Below are 19,901 nucleotides of genomic sequence, written 5' to 3'. Positions count from 1 at the left end.
TCAGGTATTAGTGCAATCACAATCTATAGTTTAGACGGATTTATTAATTACCTTGAGGAGGTCTGGATCAATTCCTTTAATCTTTGGAACTGGTACTGGGGGCAAAATCAGCATCTTAATCCTTGAAAACAAACAGAATTTTCATTTGACAGATCTTAAAAGTTACACATTTCTCTTATTTCAGAACAAATAAAATATTGGCAGAATATTACTATTTCAAGAATTTTGACATTCTATATAAGTGGAAGCTGAGAAAGGGAAGAAAAATATAAAGCAGTAAATGATAAAGAAAAACTGCAAAAAGTGTAAGAAAGAAAAACAATAATAACAAAAAAGTCCTCTTCTGAAGTCTACTCAAATAAAATGTGGTTTGTCTGTAATTTCATTTTTTTTTCTTAATGCTTTTTATGGCCATCCCACTTTAGCATTTGGGAGAGAGAAATTTATTTCTACCTGAAGCCAATGTCCATGTCTGTTACAAGGAAAGCAATTTTATTGTACATCTCCTCAGTAATTTGCAGGAAAAAAAAATGAATAAAGGAAAAAGAACCAATCTATGTAGAGCCAGCCAACATTATTTGTGCCCTTGAAAAAGGGTGATGCGAGACAAGGTAACACCACACAGTTGACATTAATCATAAAGTCATCTAAGATGATTTTTAACCAGACAGTTATTACAAGGGCCATTTCAGGTAGAGCAGGCTAAATATGAACTAGCTCCAACTTTTGAGAATGGATTTTTTTTTTTTTTTTTTACAGTTTGGACTTTGGTTATTTGATTCTTTTTAGTTATATATAACATTAGGATTCATTTTGACATAATCACAAAAGCATGGAATATAATTTGCTCTAATTCAGTCCCCAGCACTTATCTCCTCCCCTTCTCCTCCCTCCCTCTACTCTACTGGTTGTTCTGCAATTTACTTATAGTTTTGTTTTGTTTTGTTTTATTTTAATTAGTGTCTTGTGGAGGTACTTGATGTTGAGATTCAGTTTGGTATATTCATGTATGTACCTAACAAAAGCTCGGTCAGATTCATTCCATTGTTCTTTCCTTATCCCATTCCCTCCTTTCTCCCCTTCAATCCCCTTCATCTCCCCCACTGCTCTTTCTTCTGTTTTGATGGACTTTCATACATAATACTGTAATTGTACTTATTTATATCTTCTGTTCCAAATATTTAAATTATTTTTGACTCTGATTCATTTCCATGTCTGTCTTGCCTGTCTTGTGCCTTGCTGAATCCCTAGCACTTAGCACAATTCCTGGCACATGGAAGTGCTCAACGAGCATTTGCCAAATAAATTGGAACAAACCATGTATTTTGTTGACGGTGTAACTAGAGCTTGAATCTTAAAACCAACATTGTAGCTCTGGAAAGAAGCTCAGGGATTATTCATTTCAACCAACTTGTTTTATAGTTCAAAACAAAACAAAACAAAACAAAAACACCTCCTATGTAGTGAGAAATGCCATTGTTAGGCAGGGACAGTAACCTGGAGTTTGGATATCAGTTAGTTGCTAGTACACTGAGTGTGAATGGACTATGCAATCTATTCAATAAGGAACACTTCCTTTCAATATTTCCACCTGCCATTATATCTAATCTAAAGAATAAACCAAATTCCACTGTATAAGTTGCTTTGTGATTTCTCCACTATGCTTACTCAGTGGAGTAAATGTTAAAACAAATTATTACTGATGAATTGCAGATATAGAAATGAATAACATAAATTACTAATAATAATTTCTCTCATTTTGAGCTTCTCTGATAAACTAGACAGTGTGAGATATACTTTGCATTAGAGTTTAGTACAAATTATAGACTTTGGGCCAAATTTGAACTACCACTTGATTTTGTAGAACACAGCCACATTCATTCAGTTACATATTGTCTCTGGCTGTTGTCATGCTACAGAAGTGGAAATGAGTTGTTGTGACAAAGACATATGGCACCTGAAGCCTAAAATTTTACTAATTCTCTTTAAAACAAATGTTTGATCATGAACTAAACATTTTATTTAAACCTTATAACTATCAGGGAGGTCAATGATAGTATTCACACAAAGATTTGAAAAATTAAGGAACAGTCTCAAATCATGCACTAATACTAGGCATGACTGAGGTTCAAACCCAAGTTACCTGACTCCAAACTGAGGCTCTTTTGCCTTCTGTCACACTGCTGCATGATTAAATTTGGCATTTCTAAATGCACGTTTCAAATTTTTACAAACATTAAAAAATGCAACATATCCCTAATTACAGAAAGCAAAGAATCCCAAATGGCTAATGTTGATTTTGTGAGGTGAGCCTCTCCTTTATGAAGAGCATGATGTGTTTCTACTTGTGTTAGTTGTATTCGATGGTTGTAGCTACTTTCTGACACAGTGGCTGGCCCTGAAATCTCAAGGGCCCAAGTTGGTCATGTCATTAAATGAAGCAGGCCAGTCACAATGCTGTGAGAAGAAAAGATGCTTTGTGGCAAACTGGAGAGTGTATGCCCTTCCCAAAGGGCACAGCTGGCTCTCTGCTTCCATATATGTGCCATGTAGAAAGATCAGCTTAGTTCCACTACATCAGTCAAGCTTTAAAGACAATCCAAAAATCTGGATTTTTTGGTGTGAAAATTCTCTATTTTGTGTCTGCTTTGTAGTAGAAGCCTATTCAAAATAAATTAATTAATTAATTAATTAATTTAAAAAAACGTGGATCTGCAGCTTGAACTTGGCTTTCACTTTCCTACATCTGTTTCATGTGGATTTAATTATTTATTCCTTTAATTAATAATAGCTTCAAGGCTGGGTGGGTCATACGGTAGAAGCTAGTAGGGAGTAAAGATAACCTGGCTTTAAACTATGTTTGTGAGGGTGCTATCATTTATTCAAATATGAATCACATTATATTTTTTTTTGTAGAATCGACAGTTTTCTGGATTAAAGTAGCTTCAATAATGAATTAGGATACACAAATCTTTAAAGACATGTGGGACCTGAAAAACTTGATAGCTTGGAGTTCTAGGAAAGACTGACTTCAGCACCTCATTCTGTGGAGCATCTTATTAATTGTTGGGAATATGTGTTATTTCCACATCTGCTGACAACTATTTTGTACAACTTTCCTACTTGCATTAGAATATGCAAATTTAGAAAATGATAAATGTTTCAATGGAAAAGAAAAAAATTGGTTTTTTTATGTAAAGAATTCAATTTAGATAGGAAATTGGAAGTACAATAAAGACTCCATATCTATTTTACAATTTGGTGATTTTGAACAAGTGTCATAGATTAATTCTTTGTTATTCACAGAAAATGCTTTTTTTAGTCAAAAGTTAACATAATTACTTTGAAATCCTATTTGTTGAGAGGATTATTTTATTGTTCCAAACATTGTAGCTGATATAACTAAACAATATAACAAATTTTCTTGGCCTTCACAATGTTTTGAAATTGATTGCCAGTGTTAAAACAAATTACTTTGCAAACATATAATTTATGACAGTCACATATAAATTATCCCACCAATTGTACAGACCAAAAAACTTAAAGAATAATTTGATTCTTGTTTTTAGCATTACTTAAATGCATATATTACTTAAAATTCTAAAAAAATGTATTTATTTTCCCCATATTAACCCATGAGGCTCTTAAAATTCCTTAAATGGAAGAAACTAGCAATCTATAGCCATTGTTTTTTCTACATTTTGTACAAAATAATTTCCTATAGTGTGGACTGAATTTTAAAAATATTTATTTATTTATTTATTTATTTATTTATTTTTCAGGAAGAAAAACAGAATGATAACATCTCAGGGCTCAAGGCAAATTTAAAGAGCATATAAACCAGCACTCATATTACCTATGACATTGTGGAAGCCCAGAAAGGTTAAGGGAGTCAAACAGGATCAAACAACAGTCACTGAGACACTGGAACCCAATCTTTTGGATCCCAGAAAATGCAAAATAGAATTGCTTCAAACTTAGCATTTCAGTTGTATTTGCAAATGCAGGTGAAATACAAAGTTATAACTATCCAAATCATTTAAACGAGACCCAGATTTACTTAAAATCACATCATATGAACTCTTAAGGATGTTTTTATTAGATTACATTGTCTATGTGGCTTTAGTTTGCCATTTCAGTTTGCCTATACTGAGGACTGCGTCAGCCTCAGCCAAAGGCTCTGTGATGATGCTCTGGAGTCCTGGAGTGAATGGGTCAACCCTTTAAGCACTGAAGGGAAGAGGTGCCTATTACATGGTGTGTGGTATCATTAGTCTAAGCTCTTAATGTCCTACACAACTTCATAGATAGAGTCTAAACCTGTATTTTCTCAAAGATGAACCCAACAAATTGAGTTTTTAGAAATAGTAAACATGTAACTGGACATAAAGGTATACTGTGTTACATAAAATTTATACTCAATATGCAAGAGAAAATATCAAATAAAACACAGAAATGCATGGAAATCTAAACAACTTGCAAAAACATACCAGAGAATACTGTATCACACCTACCTTTGCTGTTTAGAAAATATGACTACAAATAGCATCACTGTTAGTCCAAATATTCCAAAGATAATAATTAAAAACCATGGAAACCGGAAATCTGAAACACATGGGAATATTTTACTCACACATGTATGAATAGTTGAAGCAAGTTTACATTTCACTTTCTTATATAAAAGTATTTGCTAACTTGAATTTTTCTAGTGAAGTCAATCATCTTGCTTGACAACTACAGAAGCAGAGTGGGATAAATTAGGATTTTTTTCCTGTTCTAAGAACACCTCTGTCCACTATTCAAATCCTTTCACTTAAAAAAAAATCTTCAAAATAAAAAGCATGCAGTTCAAACATAATGCATGATTTCAGAGTAAACCAAACTGCTTTAAGCATCTTATGTGTCCAAAGAGTGTCAATAACAGCCACATCAATGTTCATAGCATCTTAATTCATAATAGCTAAACTGTAGAACCAAACTAGATGCCCTTCAGTAGATGAATGGATAAAGAAACTGTGGTACATATACAAAATAGACTCTCTCACAGCATTACAAGAGAATAAAATTATGGCATTTGCAGATAAATGGATGGAGTTGGAAAATATTATGCTAAGTGAAGTAAGCCAAACCCAAAAAACCAAAGGCTGAATGTTCTCTCTGATAAGTGGATGCTGATCCATATTGGGGTGGGTGTGAGAAGAATGGAGGAACTTTGATTGAGCAAAGGGGAAGGAGAAAAGGGGAGGGGGCACAGGGGCAGGAAAGATGTTAGACTGAGATGAACCTCACTACCCTAGGTACATGTATGACTGTATATAGGGTGCAACTCTACATCGTGTACAACCAGAGAAAAGAAAAGTTGTGCTCCATTTGTGTACAATGAATCGAAATGCATTCTGCTGTCATGTATAACTAATTAGGACAAATTAAAAAAGAAGATTGTCAATAAAGGCTTTGGTGCTAGGGGAAAAAACTGTTGATTGTTAAGCTTAAGTAAATGATGATCACTTTATTTATTTATTTATTTATATAAATGTGATGATAGTTTTTAGCTTCCAAATTGAGGATATATCAAAAATATCAGGGCAGAGTTTTTATTAATGAATCATGACAGAAATTTCTTACACATGTGAAAGTTATGTTTTACAGCTGTAAAAAAGTGTGTGTGTGTGTGTGTGTGTGTGTTTGTGTGTGTATGTCCCACTGAGGTTCCTGTTTTCAGAGTTTAGTATATTTTGAATGAAACTTGGGGGCATATATTTCATTCCTTAGGACTAAGTGCCTCTCTCAGTAACCTTAAAGTTGGCTGCCAATATTCTCACTACAATGGCAGAGGCTAAACACCCTAATAAAAGGCAAGTGGAATTTACCTTAATGTTGCTTTTCTAAATATCTGCCCTTATACTTTAATATGCTTTTCTTATTTAATAAGTTATTAAAATCTCCTAGACAGGTATTATAAATGTTTTTAAGAATTAGTAGGGAAGCAAACACCATTTTAGTACTTGTAATGTCTGTCATTTTTATCAATAACATATTTAGAAGCATTAGAACCAGAGATTCATTTTTTTAAATATGGAAGGAAAAGTGAAGCTTTTGAAAATGCCACCATATTAAGCTTAAAAAGTGCTTAAATCACAGTTGCATTTTATCTCATATTGTTTAAAACAAGTAACCAGTTAACCAGAAAAAAAATGATGCTATAAAAGTTTTTATTAGTCTTGTTTAGTGAGATTATTATACCTATTCAGTTATGCAAAAATATAAACTTAGTTTCTCTGTAGCTTATTTCATTAACAAACTTCAATTCCTCCTAAGTCCCTATAAATCTTCTGTTTCAGTGTGGAAGGGCTATAGCTAATTCCCATTTGAGAGTGACAATACTATACACTTACTGCTCACTATACACCAGCCTTCCCTATTTCTTTAGATAAAGGTAACTTTAACTATCTTTATGGTTCTTCTATATAAGATCTTCAAATGTTTCGTGTCTCCTCTGAGCCAAATAACACAACACTTCTTTTTTTTTTTTTTTTTGCAGGGGGAACATTGGGGATTGAACTCAGGGGTACTCAGCCACTGAGCCACATCCCTAATCCTATCTTGTATTTTATTTAGGAACAAGGTATCACTGAGTTGTTTAGTGCCTTGCCTTTGCTGAGGCTGGCTTTGAACTCGTGATCCTCCCGCCTCAGCCACCCAAGCCACTAGGATTATAGGCGTGCACCACCATACTGGGCTTAATACACAACTTCTCAGCTTTCCTCTAGATTAAGGTTTCTCTAAAGCCAGTGAGCACCTGCAATAGAAGGCTTTCTCTTAGGTGTCATAAATTCATTCATACATATAGACTGGGATGACTTCCTGCCCCCTGCATTAGTAAAAGATTTTTTTGATTATATATTAAAAACAAACTCATTGTAGAAAATTTTAGAAATACAGAAATTATGTAAAGGAAAAAAATGTCTGAAATTTCACTATCCAGAGAAAACCACTGTATACTCCTTTCTAAATGTCCACCTGCGCCAGGACCTTTCCTGAGTGAACTAATTTGAAAACTAACTCTTTCTGCTTTTACAACACATAATACCTGTCATAGATAGTGAGCTCAAGGTCTCACACTGATATTTAGTGTTAGTGCATACAACTTGCTAACAGGCACATATCAATTGCTATTACTGCAAAAAGACATTTTGACTGCTATTTTAATTTTTTTTTTTTTTTACCTTCTTCACATGCGTATGGGCTCATTTGAGGAAGTGTTACAAAGAGCACCTCACTGAACTCGCCATATTTCTCTGAATTTCGTTGTCTGGATCTCACACGCACTTCATATTCTTTATCCAGTCTCAAGGAGTATACAGGAACTGATGTTGACAATATTGGGTCCATCTTTCAAGACAAAATATATAAAGCTTATTGGCTAGAGAGTCAACAACTCAATGTAGTATACACTTTGGGTGTTCTCCCACTTGTATTAAAAATGGATTTCTATAAAGTCAGTAATATTTTAAAGTGTCCAGAGGGAGTTTGCTACTGAAAAGAAGATTGAAACAAATTATGTAAAAAATAATTCTTGTTTAAAAGTTAATAGTCTTTAAATTTATTTGGTTTAAACCTACATATGTGATGGATTTGCTTAAAGAGATGCAGTTATATCTTTACATTAGGCTGTCAGATATTCTGCTAAGATTAAAGCAAAGAGATTCTTATGGGGAATGGAGGAACTATAAAGAAGATTAAAAGATTACAGAAATATTGTGTACTTATCTAGGACATTTCAGTTTTGTATGGAGGAAGACATTAGAACAGAAAAAAACAAACACATTTCCACGCCAAAACAAATTATCTGTGTTCTTTGGAAATTCTGGGTAGTAATGTATTCGTTATTGTAATAGTGGAAAGCATCCTGGAAATATCATAGTTGTCTTTGTTTAACTTTCAAATAATTGTATTAGAAGCTACTAAACACTTTAATCTACTTGTTCCAGAGGCTTAAAAACATACCTCAAAATAGTTTGCTATTCAAAATCTTCAAAAAAAAAAAAAAAAGCCATGGGAGTTCTTTGGCAATTAGCATGTCTCACACCCTTAGTCAGGATATCCCTTCACTTCCCCAGAGAAGGGTAGAGTGAGACAGCTAGACTTTTAAGACATATTGCTATCAAAGAGGTAAACCCAATAGCAAGGACATTTTCCTCCAAGCCAAATACTCAGAGCCAGTACTCAATGTGCTTTTCATGTATTTTTGGGTAGAACACCTTGTTCTTGTTTATAGTAAACTTGGAACACTCACTTTTTCAACAGCATGGATTTTTACCTAAATAAAATCCTCATAATTGGTTTCATTAAGTCATAAGCCAGGCCTTCAGCATCTGTAACAATTTTTTCTTTCACCCTGGTTGGTTTCTACTCACAAAATACTTCTTCATGACATGGTTCGTTTGTATCTTTTACAGGAGCCTCTGAATATATGCAATATTTACATTCTCTGCCTAAATACATTCTTTGAAGCAGGATTCTGAATATTAAACTTACTTAGTTTCTTTCTTAAAATATTTTTTAAAAATATATTTTTTAGTTCTAGATGGACACAACACCTTTATATATTTATTTATTTATTTAATGTGGCCAAGGACCTGAAGAGACACTTCTCAGAAGTTGATGTGCAAGCAATCAACAAATACATCAAAAAATGTTCATCATCACTAGCAATTAGAGAAATGCAAATTAAAACCACTCTAAGATTTCATCTCACTCCAGTCAGAATGGTAGCTATTAAGCATACAAACAACAATAAGTGTTGGCGAGGATGTGGGGGGAAAGGTACATCATACACGGCTGGTAGGACTGCAAACTGGTGCAACCAATATGAAAAGAAGTATGGAGATTTCTTGGAAAACCGGGAATAGAATCACCATTTGACCCAGCTATCCCCCTCCTTGGTCTATCCCCAAAGGACTTAAAATCAACATACTACAGGGACATAGCCACATCAATGTTTATAGAAGCACAATTCACAATAGCTAAACTGGAACCAACCTAGACGCCCTTCAATAGGTAAATGAATTTTAAAAATGTGGCATATATACACAATGGAATATTACTCAGCAATAAAAGAGAATAAAATCATGGCATTTGCAGGTAAATAGATGGAGTTAGAGAAGATAATGCTAAGTAAAGTTAGCCAATCTCAAAAAACCAAATGCCAAATATTTTCATTGATATAAGGAGGCTGATTCATAGTGGGATAGGGAGTGGGAGCATGGGAGGAATAGATAAACTCTAGATAAGGCAGAGGGGTTGGAGAGGACGGGAGGGGGCATGGGGTTATTAATGATGGTGGAATGTGATGGATATTATTATCCAAAGTACGTGTATGAAGACACAAATTGGTGTAAATATACTGTGTATACAACCAGAGATACAAAAAGTTGAGCTCTATATATGTAATAAGAATTGTAATATATTCTGCTGTCATATATAAATTTAAAAAATGCAGAAAGACCTAATTTTTTTAAAATATATTTTTTATTTTTAGCTGGACACAATACCCTTATTTTATTTATTTGTTTATTTATTTAATGTGGTGCTCAGGATCGAATCCAGTGCCTCACACATGTTAGGCGAGTATTTTACTACTGAGACACAATCCCAGCCCTCTTAAAATATTTTTAAAAGTTTATGTTTTCATTCTTGGAGCCCTAAATTTTCTGTTATCAATACCAAAACTATTTATAGATTTCTCTAACAACAGAACTAAAAAGGGGCCCTCAGTAATTTGACTTGTGACCCCCTTCTCTATCTTCCTTCAGCATTCTACACCAGCAACACCAAACTCAAATTTTCTCATATGCCTCCTTCAGTACGTGCCACTGGCCTGTGTGGGTGCATCAATCCTCTGTGGGAGTATTGTGGATTGCTCACGTTCTAAGTCTTTCTTGGCACCCTCGTCTGACAGATAATACACTTCTGTTACAAAAAAAGAAGTGTATTTCACTGCTAAAATCAGTTACACATATGTTTCTACACTACACTGCAACTTCCTGAAAAAATTCATTATCTTTCAAATATCTTAAACAAACACCTAATGTTATACCCTTAAGAACTAGAAAAAGAACAAACTAATCCCAAAGTTAGCAGAAGGAAGACAATGATAAGTATTGGAAAATAAATAAATGAAATAGAGACCACTGAAAAACAATGGAAAACATCAACAAAACAAGAACGGTATTTTTGAAAAGCCAAACAAATTCTACAAACTTTTAACTAGACTAAGGAAAAAATAAGATTTAGATAAATGAAATCAGAAGTAAGAGACATTATAACTGATACCAAAGAAATACAAAGATCTAAAGAGACTGCTATGAAATTATTTTCCACAAATTGAATACTCTAGAAGAAAAGGGTAAATTTCTGGATACATGCAACATACCAAGACTGAATTATGAAGAAATAGAAAATCTGAACAGAAAACTATGCAAGGAGAGTGAGTCAGTAATGTTTCCCATCGAAGAAAAGTTAGGACCTTGAAGCTTCATGGGTAGATGCTACAAAACATTTACAGAAGAACCAATACCAACCCTTCTCAAACTCTTCCAAAAATTGAAAATGTATATGCTTATTATTTTAACCCCATTTTATGAGGTCAGGATTACCCTGATACCAAGCTAGACAATGATACTACAGAAAAAGAAAATTATTGGACAGTATCCATGATGAACATAGATGCAACACCTCTGCAAACAAAATACTATCAAACCCAATTCAACATACATTAAAAGGATCATTCACCATGATTAAAGGACTTATTCCAGCAAGAATGGTTTGACCTGAAAAAAATCTATACATGTTTTATACCACATTAGCAGAATCAAAGCAATATGATCATTTCAATAGATGTAGAAAAAGCATTTAAAAAATATGTAGCATTTCATCAGAAAATTAAAAATAAAATTAGCACTTCATTTAGCAATTCTATTCTTGAGTTTATAGCCAAAAAAAATGAAGTCAATATGTCAAGGTATGTTTTCACTTTCATGTTAATGGTAGCATTATTCACAATAGTCAAAATAGAGATAAAAAATAAAATAGAGATCAACCTAAGAGTCCATCAATGGATAAACGGGCAAAGGAAATGAGGTATATACATAATGGAATAGTATCAGCCTAAAAAAAAAAAGGAATTCTATCATTTGCTACAACACAAATGAATCTAGAAGACATTAAGTGAAATAAGCCAGGTATGAAAGGACAAATGTCACATGATCTTTTATGTGGAATCAAGAAAGGTGAACTCATAAGTAAGGAGTAGAATGACAGTTACCAGGGACTGGAGGAATGGAGTTTGGAGACTTGGTGTGATACTGGTGAAATTATATAAAATTTCAGTTAGGAGGAATATGTTTAAGAGATTAATTGTACAATAGAGAGAATCTATTTAAAAGCTATGTGTTACATTTTGAAAGTTACTAAGAGAGAAGAATTTAAGTGTTTTCAGTTCAAGAAATGATATGAGATAATGCATATATTGATTAGCTCAATTGAGTCATTATACCATGTACACAAATTTCAAAACATAATGTACGTGATGATCTATACAATTTTTATTAAACAAAAATCACCATTCCCTCTAGTATTAGTCATTTGGAAAACACTGAGTTATGCGAATTTTTTTAAAATTTCACACATTCTACAATATAACATGAAGACATCACATTGGTAATATCACCATGGATATTACTGGGAAAATCTTCATACATTGGAAAGTTACTAAGCTCATGGCTGCAGATAGAAGTTTTCCCAAATTTTGATTTTCTCGTGAAAGTTCAGATTTTGTCATTGGTACCAATGCTCAGTTTTTTTTTTTTTCTTGAAGTGACAATTTTTTCCTTCTTTTTTTTTTTTCTTAAGAAATGACTGACAATGCAGATATGAGGAATCATCGACCAGTTGTTCTTCAAGTAAAACTGGAGTTCCAGGCAAACAAGTAGCTCTCTCAGCTGACAACTCAAGTCGCTGGACTGCTTTTGCACTCCACCTCACTAGTGCCTTGGAATGCAGCAGAAGTGTGTCATGTGTCCTTTACGTGTGCCACATAGAGTGTTAAAAAGCTATACACTCAAATGTTGGGATTTCAAGCACAATCTTATGTGAAACTGTTTTTCCTCCCCTTTCTGGTGAGCTCATGGTGGGGAGGAACAGAGTGACTTTTGGAAAGTCTGGTACTGGGCCTTGACTCCTGCTCAGGTGCCAGTAGTTTTCCCACCATTGTTTCTGTACCATGAGTCAAATAGTGAAAAGTAGAGGATATCTTAGTATATTGTAAAAATAGAATACCTGTGGACTCCCTGAGTGCATCTGGGGGCCCTTAGAGGTCCATAGTTCACATTTTAAGAACTGTTGCTCCAGGCACCTAGCACAGTGCTGTGTGCAAATTATTTATTTTTATACCTTGTTGCTCAATAAATAATTATAACTTGAATTTGGAAAGTCTTGTTTGAGTTAGCATCCAACCAGGTTTTTTTTTTTTTGCACCAAGTTATAGATCAGATATCCAAATCAAAATGATTCAGAAAACAGAACCTCAAAGCCCAGTTTTGTAACGGTTTCAACTTTATAAGCTGCTCAAAACTAACTTCCTTTACTGATAAAGTAAAGGCTCCTTTTTCCATGGTTCACTGAATGCACAGGATGAGCTCTGCCAGGCTGCTGGGTACAACCTGAAGTCTGGCCAGAAACTGCTTGACTTGGCCGAACCTGTGGTTAGACTGATTTAGAATTTGTTATATTGGGAGCAGCATGATAGTCCTATTTTTCTTTTTGTTGTGTGCCAGGTGGGTTCTCATAGACTTGGCAAAGGAAGTAAGGGCTTCAAGGCTAACCTGCTCTCCACTAGCCCATGTAAGAACCTCTTAGCTTGATTCTCCTCTGAGATATGGAATAAAACACCTTTCTGACACCTCTAAGGAACAGATTCCTTCCTCTGCTTCTCTTCTGGAGACACTTAACTGATTTAAATGGGGTCTTGTGTGTAGCAGCAATTTGAATCATGGTAAGTATTTGGCCATAGCCCTCTGTTGACCTTGATCATAATCTTTCTCATGGTTAGTCACATCTCCAAAGACAGCTGAGTGGTTAGAGTTTGCTATTTTGCTGCACTATTACACTGAACAACAAGGCAACTAGGGAAATTCCATGATGATATTTTATAGAACAGATCAATTTTTCTCCAGTAAGGAATTATGGGGCACATAGCATGGGTATATGGAGTAGGTCAAAAGGAAGTCTAATTGTAAATGAGAGATGGATTGTTATAACAGCAAGAAGAAAAGTCAAAGTGTAAGAGGGAGTAAAATCTTACCGTCTTCCACTGAGTTTCATTTACTTCTTTGTATTGAAGTTCATATTCCAGAACTATCCATCCCTTCTGAACATCTGCATTGGGTGGTGGTTCCCATCTTACTTGGATATCAGCATGAATCCCAGTTAAACTGATGTTCAATAAAGTCCAGTTGAGGCCAATGGGTGGATCAGGTTGCACTGTGCAATTCAATAGAGAATTAGTACTCAGGAGATACAACTTGATATTAATGGAGGATTTTCCTCTGAAGAGACCAATTACTTCATACATTTTATAATTTTAATTCTTCTAATATTTCTATTATTATAACTCCCATCTTTTGAGAGAGTACCATTTTTTTATTTAAGGATAATATACTTTTTAAAATTTTTATTTGATTTTTAAGAAGATCCTCCAAAAGTTCATTTTAAGTCTAAAATCTGATCTGTAAGATTTTATTGAAGATCTGTCACATTTTATTTCTTTTAGCTCTGAGAGCATGAATAGGATTTTGGCAAGGAAATTTATTTTAACTCAAACCTGAAGGAACAGAGAATCAGAAAGACCTCAGTATTTAAACATGGGCTGTATTGGTACTGGGGTAGAGGAATCCTTTTTTCTTCCAAACTCTGAATGACCAGAGGATAAGACCTTTGTGCTTATCTCTTGATTGCTACCAATGCAATCCTTTGGAAAATTTTGCAGACACTCCTGAGTTCTGCTGTCTTCCCAGCCATGCACTTTCTTTAGATACAAGAAAGACATTACACTGCTCTCTTGGACTATTGGTGACCCAGAGTTTTCTGCTTTTTGCTTAACTGACATGTGAACAATCTGAAATAGTACTGTGCTCCCTTTATAAGGATCAACTCTACATTCTTAGATAAATCTGTTGCATTCTTATTTTTAGGACCACAAAGACCACAGTTTCCCAAAGGTTGATGAAGAAAATGATAGATTCCAAAGCTAGGAGCTATATCTAAATTTATATTCTAAATAATCCCAAGTAGATCATTGCTAAGATTATTGAGACTTTTGAAATCTGTTGCAGATACTGAGTAAAATTTACATTCTAACATATGTAGATGTTATGGGCTACAGGTTATGGGCTATAAAGAGCTCTTATGGGTTACAAATCTGGGGCCCAAAATGGGAAGTTCTTGTACTGATTCAGACTAGAAACAGAATTTACAGCATAAGAGCATCTTGTTGACCATGGTGGAACAGACAGCACTTTTTTTTTTTAATGGAGAAAATCTTTTCCTATTTTTAAACAGTAGTCAGATACACATGACTATTTTGCAAATAAAATCTGAAGATGTTCAAACTATATATGGCCATATAATGGCCTCACCTTTCCAGATTGGTTGAGGAATCCCTATAACCAAAGCTTAATCCTTTCCATGACCAACATATAAAAATGTTTTTGCTGAACATTTTCTAAAACTTATTACTCATGATGCATCTTAGAAATTTCCATTTCTACTGTAAATAGAGAATATGGGACAGTGTCCTTTTGGAAAAGGCTCAGTATCACTCTCCCAAGTATAGTAATAAACTCCCCCTTACCTCTATACACACACCTATTCACTATACTTGAGAACTCCTCTGAGATATATAAATATCTTTTAAATCTAAGGACCAGTCCTGTGGAATAGTAGAATGCATATGTATAACATCGAAGCGACTGCAGCTTGTTTGATTGACGTCTCTCTCACGATGCACTAAGGTTTCTGGGGGTTCTTTGCTTTCTCCAGCACTCTCAGCTCCTCTCTGTTACTTTTGTACTACTGTAACTTTGCCATTGTCTTTTGCCTTGATGTCATAGTCTAACGTCTCCACTTCTAGTCTATCCTACTCTGATCTACCATCCACACAAAGAAAGGTTATTTCCTCTAAGATTTTAATAAACATTTTAGGTTATACTAGATAACCTCAAGATTAAGCGCATGGACTCTGGAACTTTGCTCTCCAGTTTCAAATGCCAGATCTACCTATGAGCTATTTGACCTTAAACTAGTCACTTTGCTCCTCTGAGCCTCAGCTGTATCATCTGTAAAACGGGAATTATAACAATACTTATCTCCTACAATTATTATGGCTGATACATTGTGAGTCTTTTGTATTAATTATTAATATCCTAAGATCATTTTCCTGCTTAAGTTCTGCAAACATACCTCTTGGAGTAAGATAAAACCCAAATTTCTTTGTAAGGAACACAAGACCACTTAGCTGACTAATAGGCCTGCCCAACTGTTCCTGATTCCTTGAATATTCTGTGCTCTTTGCCATTTTTAGAATTTACTTGTTGTTCAAAGACCCAGTCATTGTGATATGCGGCAACTCTCATGCACACTTTAAGAGATAAATGTGACCATTTATCTCTTAAAGTGTGCTACCCTTTCTCATCCCTCAGGCCTAATCATTCATGCTTTTGGCCATCATCTTGGTTGTTCTGCATTCCACACACCTGAAATCCAACACCTGCCACACTGTGCTGTAATTATTTGTGAACATACTTGGCTCCCTCACTCAAGTATGGGCACAACACCCACCTCAGTGGCGACCCAGCAGGCACTCACTGGAAGTGAGCATCGGCAGGTAAGTGATTTGGCAGGGTCAGGAGTGGAATGTGGTCTTAGCTAACCCAGTATTCTTACAACTACCCTCTCTTACTACCCAATTTGCCTTCAACTCAATAACTTGATGTTAGGACATATACTAAATAGTTTCTCCAGACTATGCCACTGGGTTATCTTTTCTGCTTGTTCATGATTTTCTCAAACTTCTCAAAGTCAGGTTACGAAATATTACCATTGCATCTATTAAATATTAAGTGTGCGCATCTGAACACATTTCTCCAGTCTCTTACAGTTTGCTGATGCCTAGGAAACCACATATTAGAGCAACATATCTTGGAGAAGTGACCAGGAATTCTTGTAAGTAACAAACAAGATTTTGTGGGTAGGTTTTGAGGTACTAGGTCAGCAACACAGTCTTTCTTTGCTTCTTTCCACTTTGCTGTTTGTCCTCCTCTAGTATAAACATGGAGATTCCAATTGTGGTTGTTTGATTTGTTTTGTTTCTCCTAATGTCCACAAGATGGGCAAGAGATCATTTGTTTGGATCTTTCCCTTAGTCCATTGAGCTGATTATCCTAAATGTTTGTATTGAGATCTTATAAACATGTCTTTAAATTGATTTGTGATTGTTTTGTAAATATAAAATTCCAGAATTATTACTCTTTGTATAAAGAAATATCTAGGCTTTATTATAGCAATGATAGAGGTCAAAGGTCAACATGTTTCCATAAGTTTGAACATAATAATAATAATATTAAATTATGACAGGATTTAAGAGTACATTGAATTTGCCTCTCAGAGCGGCATACAAAAATGCTACCCAGATTTAAAGACTTCTGAAATCATTCAGGTGTAAGAGGGCACAAGGTAATCCCAGGGACTCAGGAGGCAAGATTGAGGCCATCCTTGGCAATTTAGTGAGATTCTGTTTCAAAATTAAAAACAAGCAAACAAAACAACAACAACAACAAAAAAAAAACAGGCTAGGAATGAAGCTCACTGGTAGAGAGCCCCTGGGTTCAATCCTCAGTACCATATATGAGTAAATAAATATTAACAAAATAAAAATAAAATATAACAAAATAAAAATTCCTGAAAGAAAGACTCCTGTTCTTTTCTTTAAGAGATTTACTGGCAGGCTTCTTTATGCCAGAATTGACTTAACTTGCCCTTCCCCTCGTCTCTTATTTATCAATCGATCCCTTCTCCTGTGAAATAGACTCCATGTTCCTAAGGAACAAGGCTTTAATGTCTTTCTACTTGACTCTAATTGGAAACTGTGGACTTCCCACTTATTTGGTCTAAATCTATGTCAAGTGAAACACAAACCTGTGATTTACCTATTTCCTCAACTGAGAAGCACTTCTGATCCACCGTACCACCGTTGTCAGTTAGCTTGATACAGTAGGGTATCCAAATGGAGGTATATGACGAGTTAAAGTGACAGCTGTTTTCTCCAGCAGAGACATAATCGGGACATTCCTTCCATTCTTGGGTCCATTCTTGAGTGCTCCTGAAATGGAGGGTAAAAAGGATGAAGCTTTTCCAAAATCATTTCCAGCTTAGATCAGGATAAGGGGCTTGACACATTCAATAAACTGGGCACACAAATATTTTATGACACAAATACTTTGTATTTCAGCAACACCATTTCCAGAAGTATCACATCTGTGGACAATAGTATCAGTTTACGAAGACTGTTAGGAGGCCATTTGGTTCTGCTGCCTGTAGTGCCAGCTCCTATTAAGAGATTCCTATGGTAGATACTTCATTATTTCTGTTCTACAGAAGGTCTGGCTTAGGGAGGTTCTAAAAACGTCCCTTTATTAAATCAGTTCAGAGAGTCAATCTCAAACTGTATGCATTCCCAGAAAACTGTAAATCTTTGGACTTGATGGAGAAGCTGAGCTGACATGCTGATGGCGCGCTTCATAGTGAGTGATATGTTATATCCATACTGTGTGATGCAACAATAAATAAGACTTGGTCCCTACCTTCAGGCTAGAAGATGCCTCAGCAATTACCATCTAAATACTTTTTAGCATTCATTTCATTGATATTCAATGAGAATTGGTTACATATGAAACACTATGCTGGACACTATGGGAGATTCATGGATTTCTAAAGAATTACTCCTGTCTCAGGAGAAAAAAAGAAACTATTACAAAGGTGTGTGGATAAGTGCTGATAGGTATTTTTCATTTGAGTCCTTAAGACTTCAGAAAAGGAAATGATTACTCTAATTGTTCATGGAAGGTGATATTTTTTCCATCGCTGAAAGATGGGTAAAAGTTTAGTAGATGGCAACAGGAAAAGGAGAGAATAGAATGGTCAAAGGTGTTACTGGTGAGACGAGGGGAGCGAGAGGAAGTGGAATGGCAGGAAAGATTTTTATTATGTTAGAATTGCTTACGTGGGTGGGGTAATTCATTATCCCTTTATCAGTTACTACTTATATCAGTTGAGAAGAGGATTTATAAGGAAAGGGGTCATGAAGCCATGCAATCCTTTGTTGAGGAAGAAGGTAGGGATGGCTTTCTGTGGGCAGAGGTGCCTGTGACTGGCAGGCCAGACTGGAGATTTGGGACCACCCCACTATAGGATGGTGCTGGGCAGCAGTGGGCAACGACAGCACCATGGGTAAGGTAGGGTCTGGGAAGACAGGATAAGAAGCTGAGAGAAGACACAGGTTTCCTTTGGCACTAGACGGAAGCTTCTATAGTGTCAGAGTCCTTGAGACAACTGCTCATCGGCTGTCAGAATGAAACTTGGGATTAAAACAGTAGAGACTTCAGAGTCTGAGACAGTGAACTGTTGCTTAAATTGTGGTTGAGATTCTTAAAAGTTGTATTTCCTTGGATGAGAGGGAGATTTATCCCTCAAGGAAAAAGTGGGTAAAAGCAAAGGAAAGGATAAAGTTTGTGTATATTTAGAATAATAGAAAAAGTTCAAAATATTAGAGAAATAGGTGAGTTGTTGAATTATAGTTTGCTGACTTGATCTCAACTTTCAAACTGAGTTTGAGTACATTAAACAATTCTCGATTGTCCAGGGAATGAGGCTTTCGTATGAAAAGAGAGGAGATATCAAATACATTCAGCATAGTTGAGAGGATAAGTCAGAAAACTCAAAATATTAAGATGTTCCAAAGATGCAGGTCTGGATTTGGAATAAAAAGCTTGGCACAGTATTTCTGCTTTGGCAATGTTAGCACCTGATGCCCAGAAAGACTATGTGAAAAACCCTGTTTGGGTCATCCCAAATCTAGTAGGTTCTCTGGAAAATCACTCATTGCATGATGGATCAGGAATAGGTATTTCAAACCACAATGCCCAATCTCCTTCTTCATTGACCAAAATTGAATAAATTCATTTCCTAAAATATTAAATCTAGACACAAAAAATCAAATGGACTCATGAAACAGATCCTCAGTCACCTGACTTCACTGGATTGAATGTCTACACACAGATCAGATGTAGAATGACCAGAGCCAATTTGTAGAAGTTATTCTCTCCTTCTCTTAGACCTGAAAGTTAATTTCTTTGGTTTGTTTCTAAACTATCTTGTGAAAACAGCAAAAACCATAGAAGGAGATTATCAGTAAAAATGGGAATAAAGAGCAGAAGAAACATTTTCCATCTAAAGGTAACCAATTAGAGAAGAAACTGTAAAGATAAAACGTGTTATGTTGTAAAGGCAACTGTTTTCATTACATACAGCTCATGCTTTTTTTTTTTTTTTTTTTTTTTTTTTGGTGGGGAAAGAACTTAAAATTTAAGCCTTAGGGGGGTAAAAATAACAATTCCCTTTCTTCTTCTAATTTCCTTCTCAATCTTGCATGGAAAATGAAATTACTTTTAAAGGGCCAGGATAATTTTTGCAGCAGGCTATTGTGGAGGGTGTGTAGGTGTGTGTGTGGGGGGGTACACTCTTAAGGACCAAGTGTTCACATGTTCACCTCCACTGAGAACAGAGCA

The 19,901-nt window shown here is 35.2% G+C and overlaps 1 protein-coding gene across 1 annotated transcript in view; it reads right to left on the bottom strand.

Moving 5' to 3' along the window:
• Positions 1-19,901, bottom strand: part of Ghr (growth hormone receptor) — a 258,960-nt gene that overhangs the window by 3,115 nt on the left and 235,944 nt on the right. The window contains exons 5-9 of the mRNA XM_078017960.1: positions 17,265-17,437; positions 13,364-13,542; positions 7,227-7,392; positions 4,515-4,605; positions 52-121 (exon numbers count right to left, since the gene is read on the bottom strand). Of these exons, the coding sequence (XP_077874086.1) occupies positions 52-121; positions 4,515-4,605; positions 7,227-7,392; positions 13,364-13,542; positions 17,265-17,437 (679 nt within the window). The remainder of the gene's footprint in view (positions 1-51; positions 122-4,514; positions 4,606-7,226; positions 7,393-13,363; positions 13,543-17,264; positions 17,438-19,901) is intronic.

The sequence above is a fragment of the Ictidomys tridecemlineatus genome, chromosome 1 (genome assembly GCF_052094955.1).
Source record: "Ictidomys tridecemlineatus isolate mIctTri1 chromosome 1, mIctTri1.hap1, whole genome shotgun sequence".
Lineage (NCBI taxonomy): Eukaryota > Metazoa > Chordata > Mammalia > Rodentia > Sciuridae > Ictidomys > Ictidomys tridecemlineatus.
This window is presented reverse-complemented; position numbering and strand designations above follow the sequence as displayed.